Source organism: Cervus canadensis, chromosome 4 (genome assembly GCF_019320065.1).
Source record: "Cervus canadensis isolate Bull #8, Minnesota chromosome 4, ASM1932006v1, whole genome shotgun sequence".
Taxonomy (NCBI): Eukaryota; Metazoa; Chordata; class Mammalia; order Artiodactyla; family Cervidae; genus Cervus; species Cervus canadensis.
The window spans coordinates 49122464-49136067 of NC_057389.1; the positions used below are offsets into that span (position 1 = coordinate 49122464).

At 35.2% G+C, this 13604-nt stretch overlaps 1 protein-coding gene across 6 annotated transcripts in view; it reads right to left on the reverse strand.

The window, feature by feature from the left end:
• The window catches only part of FBXO38 (F-box protein 38), a 62840-nt gene that overhangs the window by 44255 nt on the left and 4981 nt on the right, over window positions 1-13604 (reverse strand). For all 6 annotated transcript variants that reach the window (XM_043465050.1, XM_043465049.1, XM_043465047.1 and 3 more), the window contains 5 exons: window positions 10621-10811; window positions 6480-6613; window positions 3835-3998; window positions 3472-3637; window positions 557-694 (listed from right to left, as the gene is read on the reverse strand). In XM_043465050.1, coding sequence (XP_043320985.1) covers window positions 557-694; window positions 3472-3637; window positions 3835-3998; window positions 6480-6613; window positions 10621-10748 — 730 coding nt within the window. In that variant the 5' untranslated portion in view covers window positions 10749-10811. The remainder of the gene's footprint in view (window positions 1-556; window positions 695-3471; window positions 3638-3834; window positions 3999-6479; window positions 6614-10620; window positions 10812-13604) is intronic.

Sequence of the window (13604 nt, forward strand, 5' to 3'; positions counted from 1 at the left end):
ACACTCAGGTGAGAGCTGGTACGGTTGTTTGGGAACAGTGAGTAGACAGGCCTGACAATAAAAGGGGTACTGTGGAAAGGACTCTGAAATAAGGTACCAAGAACAGCTCTGGTTATGAACTCTGAAGCAGAACAGTCCCCACTTGACACACTAGGACAGCAGAAATACTGAAGGTTTTGGAACAAAAATGTAGTATCGTAAAAGCAGTGTTTTATGCTTTACGGTATATTAAGTCAGACAATAGTTACATGCAAAAAGATCAAGAGACCAGAGACACAGAAAGTATACAAAAATTTATTAAAACAAACCTATATAAAAAGTGCCCATAAGAAATAGGTAGAGACATTTTGACACTTTGCGAAGGGTCAAAGGCAAGTTATGTGTCTACTGTCTTTAAAACAAAAAAAGTACATTTACCTACATAAGGTAAGTTACAAACACAAATAGTAACAGCATAATATAATTTCACTTACAACTGTATGGTATCTATGCAGTTTGCTTTAGGGTATTTTTAGAATGGTATATGTATATTTCCACTACTACTATAGACCCTTACCTGCACAGTTCCTCATGACAAAAGTTCGTAAACTGATGCAAAGAAAATCTTTGAACGGCTGTGGTTTAGTGAGTCTTACCCACTTCATGTAAAGGTGCCTTAGCATTGGGATACAAGGAATTTCAGGAACATTCACCCCTAAAGCATATACACAAAAAAAGAAAAAAACAAGAAAACCACTAAAAGACACTGTTTGCTGTGTACAGGTTCAACAGTCTATTTTTCAAGTTGACAATATATCCTTCCTGGATATTTTCATCAGAACAAATTACCTAGTTAGCACCTATGAAGATAAGCTTATATAAAACAGGCTTGTAAAGAACAATTTAAACAAACAATGAACAGACTACTTTGTAATTTCTTTAGAAAAGGCAAATGGGAAGATGGGATTTAAAAAGTATTTCAACATTTTATACTCTCTTAACTCTGTAACTCTTCAAGAGTTACCAGGAATCATATTTGCAGAGGACCATTTCTGGAAGAAAGGGGATGTACAGTAGGAGGATAAGTCAAGAGACACGGAAGAAGAGAGAACATGGGTAACTTGAAAATTCTTATGGAAGTAAGCAGTTTGAGGAACTTGCCCAAAAGCCTAAACACTGTAGATTAGGGAACAGCAAAGAAGTGACAAATTCTCAGAAAGAAATTCAAGGATCCAGAGTGATGACATTTAGAAAGCAACAGCTGGCAAAATCAGTTTAATGTAATTTTTAACCTTGAGTCAGTAGAAGCCCTGCTAGCAACAGCAACTAGAGAAAGCAAAACTGGGAGTACTTAAATTGGTGGTTCTTTGAAAGCTAAATTTATGCACATTCTACTATAAGCATTACTCCTTAACCTGGTCCACCTAAAAAAGCATAGCTAGCTTTAGCTTTGCACTATGAGTAAACACTGTACTCACTGGGGATTAGTCCAAAGGAAGAAAAGCAGAAGTAAGGTACAGATTGAGACTCAAGATGCAAAACTCACAAAGATATATTTAGCATCTATCATCATGGTGGTAGTTCTGATTAGGAAACCCAAGGGCAGCAAGGGTGAGACAGACCCAGACAAGACAGTTATATTCTATGCCCAATCCACATTTTATCCCAAATCCATTCTATAAACAAAGGACACAATTACCTGTCTTCCCCAGCATGTTCATTAATTTACTATACACGTTTGTATCACCATCACAGTGTTAAACTGTCGAATTAATCAAATGAATTAATGCATGTCAACAAAATTTACCAAGTACTTATTTATATTTGCAATGAACTGTGACAGGCATCATGGAAAATATAAAGATATAACCACAGTCTCTGACTTTAGAGAGCTTATATTATAAACTTCAGATATTATAGAATTCCTTTATTATCTAAAAATCCAAATTCAAACTAGATATCCAAGTCTTTCATCAGAGCCACCCCTTCATCTTGTAAAGGAAAGACTGCTGGAGAGCTCTGCCTGTCTCCCATAGCTGCGTATCTAAGTGGTTTTTAAGACCTACTCCTTATCGTTCCTGCTGCTCTCCCTTCCCAGTCTCAGAAATACCCAGTTCTTCAGGACCATCCCCAATATCTGGAAGAATGCTTGGAACACAGCAGATACTCAATATGTACAAGTCAAATAAAATATTTAGTCAGTACTAAAGGTCAGACTATAGTAACAGGAGTCCTCCCCACCACCCTGAAATTCCTTTCAGCAATCTAAGCCAAAGACAACAAATTAAATTTGAGAAAATGTCTGTCCTTATCATTTACTTAGGTTTGAAATTATCAGGATACAATTTCAGAGAATATTTAGACGGAGAATGCCCTGTGATCACTGCAAATAAGGTGTCTTTGGAAAAAGACCACTTCCTCCTCATTTCTCAGGGAAAAAGAGAAGTGGCAGAGTTTTCCAGAAGCTCTGGGTTGAAGAAACGGGGGAGTTTTCTGCTTGGAGAAGATACAAGTAAACAAGAGTTTTATCTAAGATTTTTTATTCTGTCATGTTCTAGAACTGAAGAGGATAATAAAGTAGCCACTAGCTACATGTGGCTATCTGATAAACTACAATAAAATTTAAAAATTCAGTTTTTCTGTTTCACTGGCCACAGTGGGTACCATATGTGATAGTACAAATATAGGACATTTCCATCATCACAGTAAGTTGTACTGGAGAACTATTCTCTAAACTCTCCCCTAAAGGGTAGTGAAGTCGCTGGGTCGTGTCCAACTCTTTGCAACCCCGTGGACTGTAGCCTACCAGGTTCCTCCGTCTATGGGATTCTCCAGGCAAGAATACTGGAGTGGGTTGCCATTTCCTTCTCCAGGAGATCTTCCTGACCCAGGGATCGAACCTGGGTCTCCTGCATTGCAGGCAGATGCTTTACCCTCTGAGCCACCAGGGAAGCCCCCTAAAGGGTAGAGCTAGGAGCAAAAGGTGGGTATCAGAAAACAGGGGCAAGATTCCAGCTCATTCAAAAAATCAAAAACACAAAAAGCCCAACAACTTTCCAAATTACTCAAACTGCCTATTAAAATGAAAATAGACTGATTTTGAAATAGTAGTTTTCTCACCTACCCACCAGGCCTCTGGCCCCAAAGGCTCTTTAGTGGGAAATCTAAATTTTTATGCAAGTCTCAGAAGCATTTCTTTTTCTTTTTCATATATGTACTTTAAAATAAAAATATTTAATTAAAAATTAAATTTTTAATTGGAGGATCACTGCTTTACAATATTGTGTTTCTGCCACACATCAACATGAATCAGCCAAAGGTATACATATGTCCCCTCCTTCTTGAACCTCCCTCCCACCACCCACCCCATCCTACCCCTCTCAGTTGCCATCAGCAAAGCTATTTCTAAAATCCCCATTATTCCCTTTCCATTAATATTCAGCTGTATGGCATTTAAAGGAGTTACAAGTAACCCAAGAAACATGTACTCACCAACTAAATGTAAAGTTTGAATTTTGGCTCCTATAGGAATTTTCAGTTTATTTTCAGGAGGAATTGGAAATGCTCCATTACGGTTACGAAATTTCCCCAAAATATGAACATGTGGCATGTATGTCCAAATGGATTCTACTAATTCCAAGTGAGAAGTTTCCACACCCTACAAAATAATGCCAAAGCAAGCATAAGAAAGGCTTTTATTTAGCATCCAAAGCTTCTATTTCTATAAGATCCTAAGTATGCAGTGGAACTTAAAAGTTCGTTATGAATGAAATTTGCATGAACATGTTTTATCATTCTTTTAATTTAGTGCTTCATTAATCAGTTGATGTCAAATGTTCAACCAAGTGCACTCACCACTAAGTTTGGGCATGCCTGCAAAGCTTCCAGAACTCCTGGAATGCTAAAAGCCTCATGGCCCCGTACCCTTCGCCTTTCAAGGTATCGAGGGTGAAGGCCATATAGCTGTTCAACATCTGGCATCTTCTTTAGTAGTGTCAGAAAACTGGAATCTGTGAAGCCTAAGAAGTTCACAAGTATTTAGAGCCAAGTTTATCGTCACTTGTTATTTTTATCAAATGTTAACAACAACAAAAAGATAGTATTTTTAAATTTTCATAAGGCTAACATTACAGCTGAACAAATGGTTAAACAGAAAATATTTCCCTTAGGAACAGAAAATGTATTAGAAACACCACCTATTCTGAGTTGATACTTCACAGTTGAGGCTTTTTATCATTTTGTTGTTGTTGTTGCTGCTGCTTTTAAGGAACAGACCTCTTCAACTAGGAACACCATTCTTTCAACCCAGATGACTTGGACCTGGTGGTGAGGAAGGACAACCTATCTGGCCACCACTCTCCTTCTCCAAAGGTACTTTCTGGTCCATAAAACCTTTATGCTCTATAGAGCACACAACCAAAAAAAGAAGAAACACAGGATCTCCATTTTCAGGAAGCTCACAGTTATAACCGAAATCCCATCTCAAACTGGGTTCTCTTAGGTACCCATGTCACAACAATTACTCTATCCTGTGTTTAACATCATTCCCAGGATATTTTAGACAATTCATTCTTTTGAACAAGACAGGTACAAGTTAGCTAAGAACATAAACGATCCAAACTATGAGGATGCTGAGCTGACAGAAAACTATTTATCTCAAAGGCCAGCTGTGCTCCATTGTGGGAAGCCACCAGATGGGAAGAGAGAAATACTTTCATAGTACGAGCTGCTAGTGCTTGGTAAGTAAAGAGATAAGTATTTTAATTTTTGTTTTAATGGAGGCCATCAGTAAGGCAACTGTTTATAAATATATAAATAAAATAATAATAAATAAATATATTTATTATAAATAAAAATAAAATAAATATAATAAAATAAAATAAATAAAATATAATAAATAATAAATAAATTTATAAAAAATAAAAATAAGATAATTTTCAAGAATAAAAGCTCCAAACCATTAAGTCTTACTACAATTTTCAAAAGTTGTTCTAGTTGTACAGGGATAGTCAAGATGCTGTGTAAACTCCAAATTCACAAATAATGAAGAGTAAGAAGGGACCTCGGAGATTACCTGGTCTCTCTAATTAAAACAACAGTCCTCATTATTGTTCTGTATAGTAACTCTACTGACTAAGCCATTCAATGTGTTAATCATTTCACATATCTACTCTCACAACCCAATGAAAAAGTTTATCACTCCATTAAAAAAAATAAAAAATGAACATTACCTTTGCCAATGGCCATCCTCTTTTGTTGTATATTACACATTGCCTCCCACCCAAGAATGGGTAAAGTTCCACCTTTACACAGATGGTGGGAGAGTCCAAGGATATCACATAGGTAAACCATAAAATGCTATATAAAAACCTTATTTAGCATTATTATATAGAGAATCAGGGTATGAACTCCAGAGACTAGACCCAAGTGGCACTAGCAAAGCAGGGTTAGTGAGATCTTATTCTAGGCTAGAGACTTTTGATTTCACTTTTTTACATTTGTTACACTGATGGGCAGCCTTGGGCTCACAGGTATTTATCACAGTCTAAAAGAAGCCAGCAATGTAAAAACACATTCTTCTCTGGCTTGATAAGGGGCAGAGATTTGCATTTTAAGATTGCACCACATGGGCGCTCTGCTATCCTGTCTCGTTAGTGCATTAACCCCATCTCCACAATTCCTACTGGCCTAACCTCTGTTAAAGCAAACCTAATAAAACAAATAACAGTCCTTTTCACATTGCCCCTAATTTTTTCTTTTCTCTATCTCTGCAATATGATAAATCCTCTTCCCTTACAACAGTTTCTTTAAAGTATCTGAAGACAAACATCACACCAAGCTAGGTTCTACCCTCAAGTCTTTGCGATGGTCTTCAAAAAAAGATATAGTGATAACTCTGATCAAGTGACAAAGTTATCAGTTGACTGATGAGCTCTTAAAAGGCTATGTAGCAACCCAAACTGTACATCATCTCAATATTTCAGAGGTAGTCTGTTCTGTTCCTCATAACAGAACAGAGCAAGACAAAAATCTCCTCAGCCCTTCACTTCTATTAAGCTCCCCACCACTCCACTTTGCCCATCACCATGGCTTCATCACATTTTCAAAATATCAGGATATGAATACTGTTGATGAAAGGTAGTTTAAAAAGACATTCAAAATTGCTAAGCATTAAAGTAATTAAAGGACCACTGTTAACTGAAAAGGCTGATTAGCCCTTAATATTAATTCTTCCCTTTTAGGTGTGCTCCGTTTAACTAAAGTCATTGACTTTTTCCAGTGGTCTCTTTACCTGAGGTCCATTTGTTATGGTTAGGCTACAAACTTTTTTGAGTTCTTCATGTGCAAGACCAATGCATAATTTGAGAAAATTCCAAGACCTAGTACAGACCTTCTAAAAGTGTTAAGACTATCCCAAAGCAACAAGCAATTTTTGATGGGAACACTATTATTAGTTTCCAGTGGGGCTCCACTGTACATTACAGGTTAAATTTACTTACCACTTGGCATGTATTCCCACCATCGCCCTGCACAGAGATCTACAACCCTCACAACTCTCAGATATAGGGTGACTGCTTCCTTTAGCTTCCGGGAAAGACACTCCATACACATGATATCCTGCAGGGGGAGGTACCTTTGTAAGAGAAAGAAACCCAGATTTATCAAGTGGGTAATTAGTTCATCTAACTGACAGGTTATTTTTTTCCTTCCTCCATTCTCCTGCCTCTTAAGTAAAATAAGACCCTAGGAATATTCACCAGGTTTTAAGATTAATATAAATACATAGGATTTTACTTAAAAAAAAAAAAAATCAGCAAATACTTAAGCATCCACAGAAAGTGTAGAGCTCCCTCCATATAGCATTGTATAAATCCTGCCTTTCTCCTTATAAGAACAAAGAAAATCTAAAAGAAAAAAAAAAAGTCAGTATATTTCAAGGTATGGTGATATGGGAATGTAAAAGAGATTAGAGAGAAATGATTAATTTAAACCTAACCTATATTATTTTATAGTTTTATAGAATCCATTTCCTAACGTGGCTAAAAACATTCCTCTCTGCTCCTGTTCACCACCACAAAGAATCTCTACTATTTTCTTCATCAACAGATCTGTATACTAAGTTTATGGTGTATCTTTTTCCCTAGATCTTTTACCTTTTAATCACATATTCTTTAAGTACTGTATAAGCATAAACTCATCTGAATTACAATTTTCTTTTTCCAACCTCCCCTGTTATCTCTTCCTTCATGAAACTTTTCAACTAACCTCTACTTTTGTTCTGTTTCCAGTAATACTATTATATATTTTGAAAGATCAGAAAAATCTCATCTCTCTTTCTCAACAGACCTAGGTTAATTTAAGGGAAAAGAAAAAAGGCAAAGCTCCTCTTTATTGACCCGGTGTTGTATCACAGACACTGTACTACAGCCACTGTTCCATTTCACAACTTTGCAAGCTAGATTCTTTTCCTGTTTGCAACACAGCCCTCCACAATCCTTTTTCTTTCCTTCTCTGTTCTGCTGTGTTCCCCAGCCCCTGACTCATCCCTTTATGAATTGACTGGGCAGTGGAAGGCATGGCAAAAGCTTTATGCTATTGTTAATCCCCTAGCTGAATGAATTCTTTAACATCTCTTACGTGTTCCCTTAACCCTACCTACACTTCTCTGAATGATTCCTTCATTATCTTCAAATTCCAGCCAAGTATACCTTGCTTTCTGCTAAAACTCTCATTGATATAGTAGGTGCTATCATTGTTCCACTTTACAAGTAGTGAAATTCATCAAAAAGTTAACCAGATAAGTCAACAGTTAGATAAGAGAGAGGAAGAGCATGGATGTCAACAGGTATGTCTATTTCCTAAAAATTAAGCTAATTCTAAAGGAAAGTCCAAATATGCCTGCTGAATATTTCTCTGCTCTATTTTTTTCCCCCCTATATCTGGTCCTTTGCTTTCTCCTTTGTAACTATTTAAATAAAGCAAATAAAATAAAGTCAAATTTTCTACAAAAAAAAAATTGTCAACTTAATCTACAGTTTCTATTTCTCAGATATGAGGATAATTTTCAGAAACTATATTACTATGCATTTTATAAACAATGAAAAATTGAATTTGTTTTCTAAATCAAGTTTTGCCACTAAAACTTTCCCCCCATACCATTAATTTTTTTTTCTATCATTAATTTTTAACCAAAGTATTTGCCTTAGTTAATATTGTTTAATATTACACTCCCTTGAAATAGAAACAATAGTAATCTTATAAAGATTAGATAAACAATGTATTTTTACTCCACAGATAAATGGTCAAAAAGTTGGAGTTCAAAAGACAGATCAAACATGTTTTAGAAAAGATGTGTTTAACATGGCAGGTACAGCAAAGATTGGGTTTCTTTTATGGAAACCATAGTTTTTTCTTATTTCATGAAAATATGCTAAACAATTACTACAGGACTACAAAAAGAATCTTCAAATAAAAACTTTACAGCCTAAAAAATAAATGTTTATTTTTAGAATAAACATCTCAGACCAAATTCAAGCACTCAGCTTAGTTCACAGTTATCATTACATTCTGCCAATCTGCTGCATGTTTTTTTTCATAAAAACTAGGGTACATCCTTCTACTTGATTCCACTCCTTCTACTGCCATATTCTGTTTGAAATGCAAAATCAAATCCACTATCAATTTAAAATATGATCAAATTTGTTCATAATACATCCTACCATTAGTCAACAAACAACAAACATAAATCCCTAGAAACCATTTTACCTATGCTCTCCTCTAGAATTCTAATAGCTTCATTGTTTAATTCACTGAAACATTTAGAATACAGTTGTCAGCATGTACACCCGTGACTGATTCATGTCAATGTATGGCAAAAACCACCACAATATTGTAAAGTAATTAGCTTCCAATTAAAATAAATAATTTAAAAAAAAAGAATACAGTTGTCAGAAATGAGAGATAAGGACATACTTTATTATTTTCTTCAAATAGTTTTTAGGCTGTGACATCATCACTGAATAATCCACTCAGCTTTTTTCACTGATGTGAATACCTAGTCTGTCATAAACCGGATCCCCACATATATTTGAATCCACATATGGAGCCTATATACGGAGTCTGTTTTACCCAACTGGCTGGCTATCTTCTCCCGTAACAAATCTTTAATTATTTTATACTTTAGAATACATTTGAACATCTGCTAGGGTCAGACTATTTCTGGAAAATTTTGGCTACAGGAGTTTTCCTGCTAGGTTAACTTTAGTATCATCTTGTTATGTTTTTTTAAAAAAAAAAAAAGGTCTGTTAATTGGGCCTTCTATTACCAGACAGAACTGAACAAAAACTACACTGACAGAATAACAAACTGCAGAAGATAAAGACTGAGACAAATTTATACTGAAAAAAAAAAAAAAATACAGTGCCTATGGTTCCCCAAAGTAACTCTATCACTATTTTATATAATCTGCAAATATTTAATAATTTTTTAAAAATTGAAAACCTTTCTAGGAACTTCATATGTGGGAATTTCCCCTAAGTAAATAATCTAAAATTATGGAAAATTCAAATGTTTAGAGAAGTTAATTGCATTATTTAAGAGAAAAATTAGAAGTAATCCAGATGAAATAGAAGAAAAAAGGTAATTACATCATAGTCAGTGGAACAGAAGGCAGTGACTAAAATGATAAAGACCATGTAGTAATATGAAAAAAGGCACAACACAATCATAATCACTAATGCTTGCAAGTATTTGTGTCATGCAGTGTATAAAGTGCTTTAAAAGAATTATCTCAGATGGGAGGGAGGTTAAAGAGGAAGGGGACATATGTATATCTATGGTTGATTCATGTTGATGTTTGACAAAAAACAACAAAATTCTGTAAAGCAATTATCCTTCAATTAAAAAATACATAAATTAAAAAAATAATTATCTCACTGAATCCTCATAATAACATCTTTATCTCTATCATTGGTCCACAGCTAGCAAATGAGACTCAAGAGTCAAACTCTGGCCTCTCATCTCAGAGACAAAAGTATGTTAAGATGTGTTAGTATTTGAGTGATAATGAAAGAAGAGAGCAGGAGAAATTATAATGACAGAGTTTTTTGGTTGTCTTTTTGGATTTGTTTCTGGTTTTTGTAACAGTTGTTAAGTACAGTTTAGATAAAAATATAATTTTTAAAAAAGGTTTTGAAAATAATTTGTCAAAACAATGTTAATGCGTACACTGCATATGGTGGTTATTATTTCACAAAACTTTTTTTTCCATTTACTTACATATATGTGCACACTGAGCAAAATGTTGTTTCTTACTGTGGACTGTAATCAGAAAGTCAGAAACACTGTCTTATGCTGTACACAAATGGTACTGTAACAATAAAAGTCAACAAATCTATCAGTCAATAAGAATTCTAAGCAGCCTGGAATGTTAGCAGTCTAGACAATGTCTGCCCAACAGAACTTTCTGCAACAGAGGAAAGTTCTTCACTGTCTGTGCCATCCTACACAGTAGCCACCAGCCATACCAGATCTTTAATTTAAACATCACATGTAGTTAGTGACTATCTAACAGACAGCTCTAGGATTTGCTTCTACTTATAAATTCCAGGTAGGTGAAAATCAACCAAACAAAACCTTACCTAAAAATATGGCAAAGCACTTCATGTGAAAGTTGATTCATATAGTCCTTTGTTTCATCAGATACTGCTTCCTCAGGAATTTCATTATTCATGAGACATGTTTTAACACTTTTCTTCCGTGGACCCATTGTTGTGTTATCTCCAGGATCAAAGAGCAAATCTCCCCTCTTGGTTACTTGACTTCAAAGCACCTGAAAGCAACCAGTGATTAGAGGAGACTAAAACACGCCAAACCCAGACAGAAATTATCCTTATAAAACAAAGGTAAAACAACGTCGATTCTAGAATACAGACACACAACAGTAGTGCTATTACAATGATACAGGCTACATTTAAATTAACAAAAATATTACACAAAAGGCACAGAATACCTTTTTTCTGAAGAGAAGTAAAGGTAAAAACTAATTATTTAGAATGAGCAAAAATCCAAAGAATCGGGAATCCTGAATTCTATTTGTACTGTTGCTTCCTAGTTCATTTACTCAATTTCTCCTCATGTGTAAGGTAAGATCATTAAACTAGATACAGGTGCTTATGATTCTAGGATTGCCCTTAACATAGCAGAAAGCAGAAGACTCCTAGATTCTAGTCCTGGGTCAACCCCAGATTATTTCTATGAACTTGAACCACCGTTTAAATTCTTCATTTTCCCACCAATAAAGTGAGGGGATCTGATTCTACCAATGGGTCATATATCCCTTTAAGAATTTGATTAAAAAATAATAATAATCTTTTCCACAAAAAACAAAAGCCAACAAAACTGCTAAATTTTATAAGCAACTTCAGAAGAGTAAAACTACCCTTCTCCCTCTCTCCCTCCCATAAATATTAACGAGCAGAAGTTAATTCACTTTTGTATTAAATATATGTATGGTTTGTTTGTTTGAGGGAAGAGGAGGGCATGGGAGGGAGAAAGGAGGAAGAACTGAGTGGGGGAAAAGAGAACAGGAAGAACGGAGTGAGGGAAAAGAGATAAAAGTCAGATGAGCAAACTTCCGCCTAGAGGTTTATTTTGTAGGTCAGGTTAAGAGGGAACTATGTGAAAACAGTGTCATTTATTTTTTGTTTTATAAAATCTTCATTATTTTCTGATTATAAAGTTATTATATGCTCATTATAGAAAGTCTGTAAAGTGTAAAAAAGTATAAAGATGTAGAGAAGTTATACCACTCAAGGCAACTGGTGTATTTCCTTCTAATCATTTTTTTGTGCATATTTTAACCTAGTTGAGCTCATATATATATATATATATATATACAGTTTTACCTGTTCATGTAAAATAGTCACTCAACATGAAAAGATTTTCCTGTGCTATTGAAATCCTATTTTTTAGTAACTGAATTTGAATAGAAAGTGAATATAGCAAAATTTACTGAACTGTTCTTCTATTATTAAATATTGACTATGCTGTGCTCAGTCATGTCCATAGAGTCTCTTTTGTGACCCCCATGAACTGCAGCCCACCAGACTTCTCAGTCCATGGGACCCCCAGACAAGAATATCAGTGTCATTTAAATAGTATTATCAATTATCTCTGGTAAAATTCTGAAAAATTAGATGGACTCAAAGTGAGAGAACTCTAGAGTTCAAAGCTTAATCATGTTACAGTGATGAAAAGAACTGCTGCTGCAAATCTGTCGGTCTCTCATTTACAGTGTTTGCTCCCTTTTATGCACCAATGTTTTTTCTTAATTATATTGGTACTACCAAAAGTTTCTAAAGTGGACCACATGCTTCCATTTTCTTACAGAGATGAGTCAATAAAAGCATCACCTTTTCTTGATGACCTGAAGTGATCAATATGAATATACTTTATATTCTGTAATATATTCTCAGGGATTAGTGAACTATATGGAGTTCCTGGGGTTCCTTTGCTTCAGCAGATGGGAGAAAACTACAAGGCTAAGTGAATTCTTATATTTTTTTGTGTGCATGTGTGTGTGTGCTCTGGTCTCTTCTTCTCTCACTGAATGGTTATGCACTGTGAATTATGGCAGGTGTCAGCATGCTTGCTTCTCTCTGTACTCCACCCAAACACATACACAAACCTCTTAATTTGCTGCTTCTAATCAGCTATGGCCTGGAAAACCAAAGAAATAAATTTTTAGAATTGTGGGTGGATTAATATCAACATGCACTTAGTCCTACGGCTTGAAGGAATTCTACACAGTAGATACATGAACTACAGTTCACTGAATTTGTTTTTAAAGAAACATATAGACATGATCAAACAGCAACCAAATCAGCCTACAAGAAATCCTAGTTTCCAGAGGATAAAATCTTTCCAATCTGATCAAGTACTTTTCCAATCTCATCTTTCAATTTTTACCACTTGCTCATTCCAGCCACACCAATCTCAGTTCATGCATTTAACATTCATCTTTTATTCCTAATAAGTTACTAACTCTGGCTAGAAAGTCCTTCCTTTCCCTTTCTTTTTCTTTTTGCTACAAAAGCAATATTCTGCCTTCAAAATATAGTTTAAGGTTCTCTGAGAAAATGTCTCCTACTAAACTTCTCTTCTGAGGTCCCTGTAATATACTTCACTAACATGTGCTTCTCCCATAGCAACTTGGATAGTATTTTATTGATTATGTCTCTGCCAGGAAAAGGAAAAGAATCTCAATCTCTGGCTACTGGATGATGACAAGTCCTCATTCATAGCAAATCATACATCTGATGTGTAACCATCCATCAGCCTTTCCATTCTTCCATATGTGTTCAGCAGAAAGGCAGCTAAGAACCATTTCATGCTCCTATGAGCATTCTATTTGCCACCACAGCACTCAATGATCTCAGCAACAATCCCGTAACCCTGGCAAAAACATAATCACTCTAATAAAAACACAAAACAAATAGCTACCCTGAGGCATTCAAATATGTTGACAAGACTATTAATCAGTACAGACCAATCCAACCATGGATTAATTCTCCAGTTATGTTATTTAGCACATGCGTCACCCTTTACACCCTCACCTTTGCTA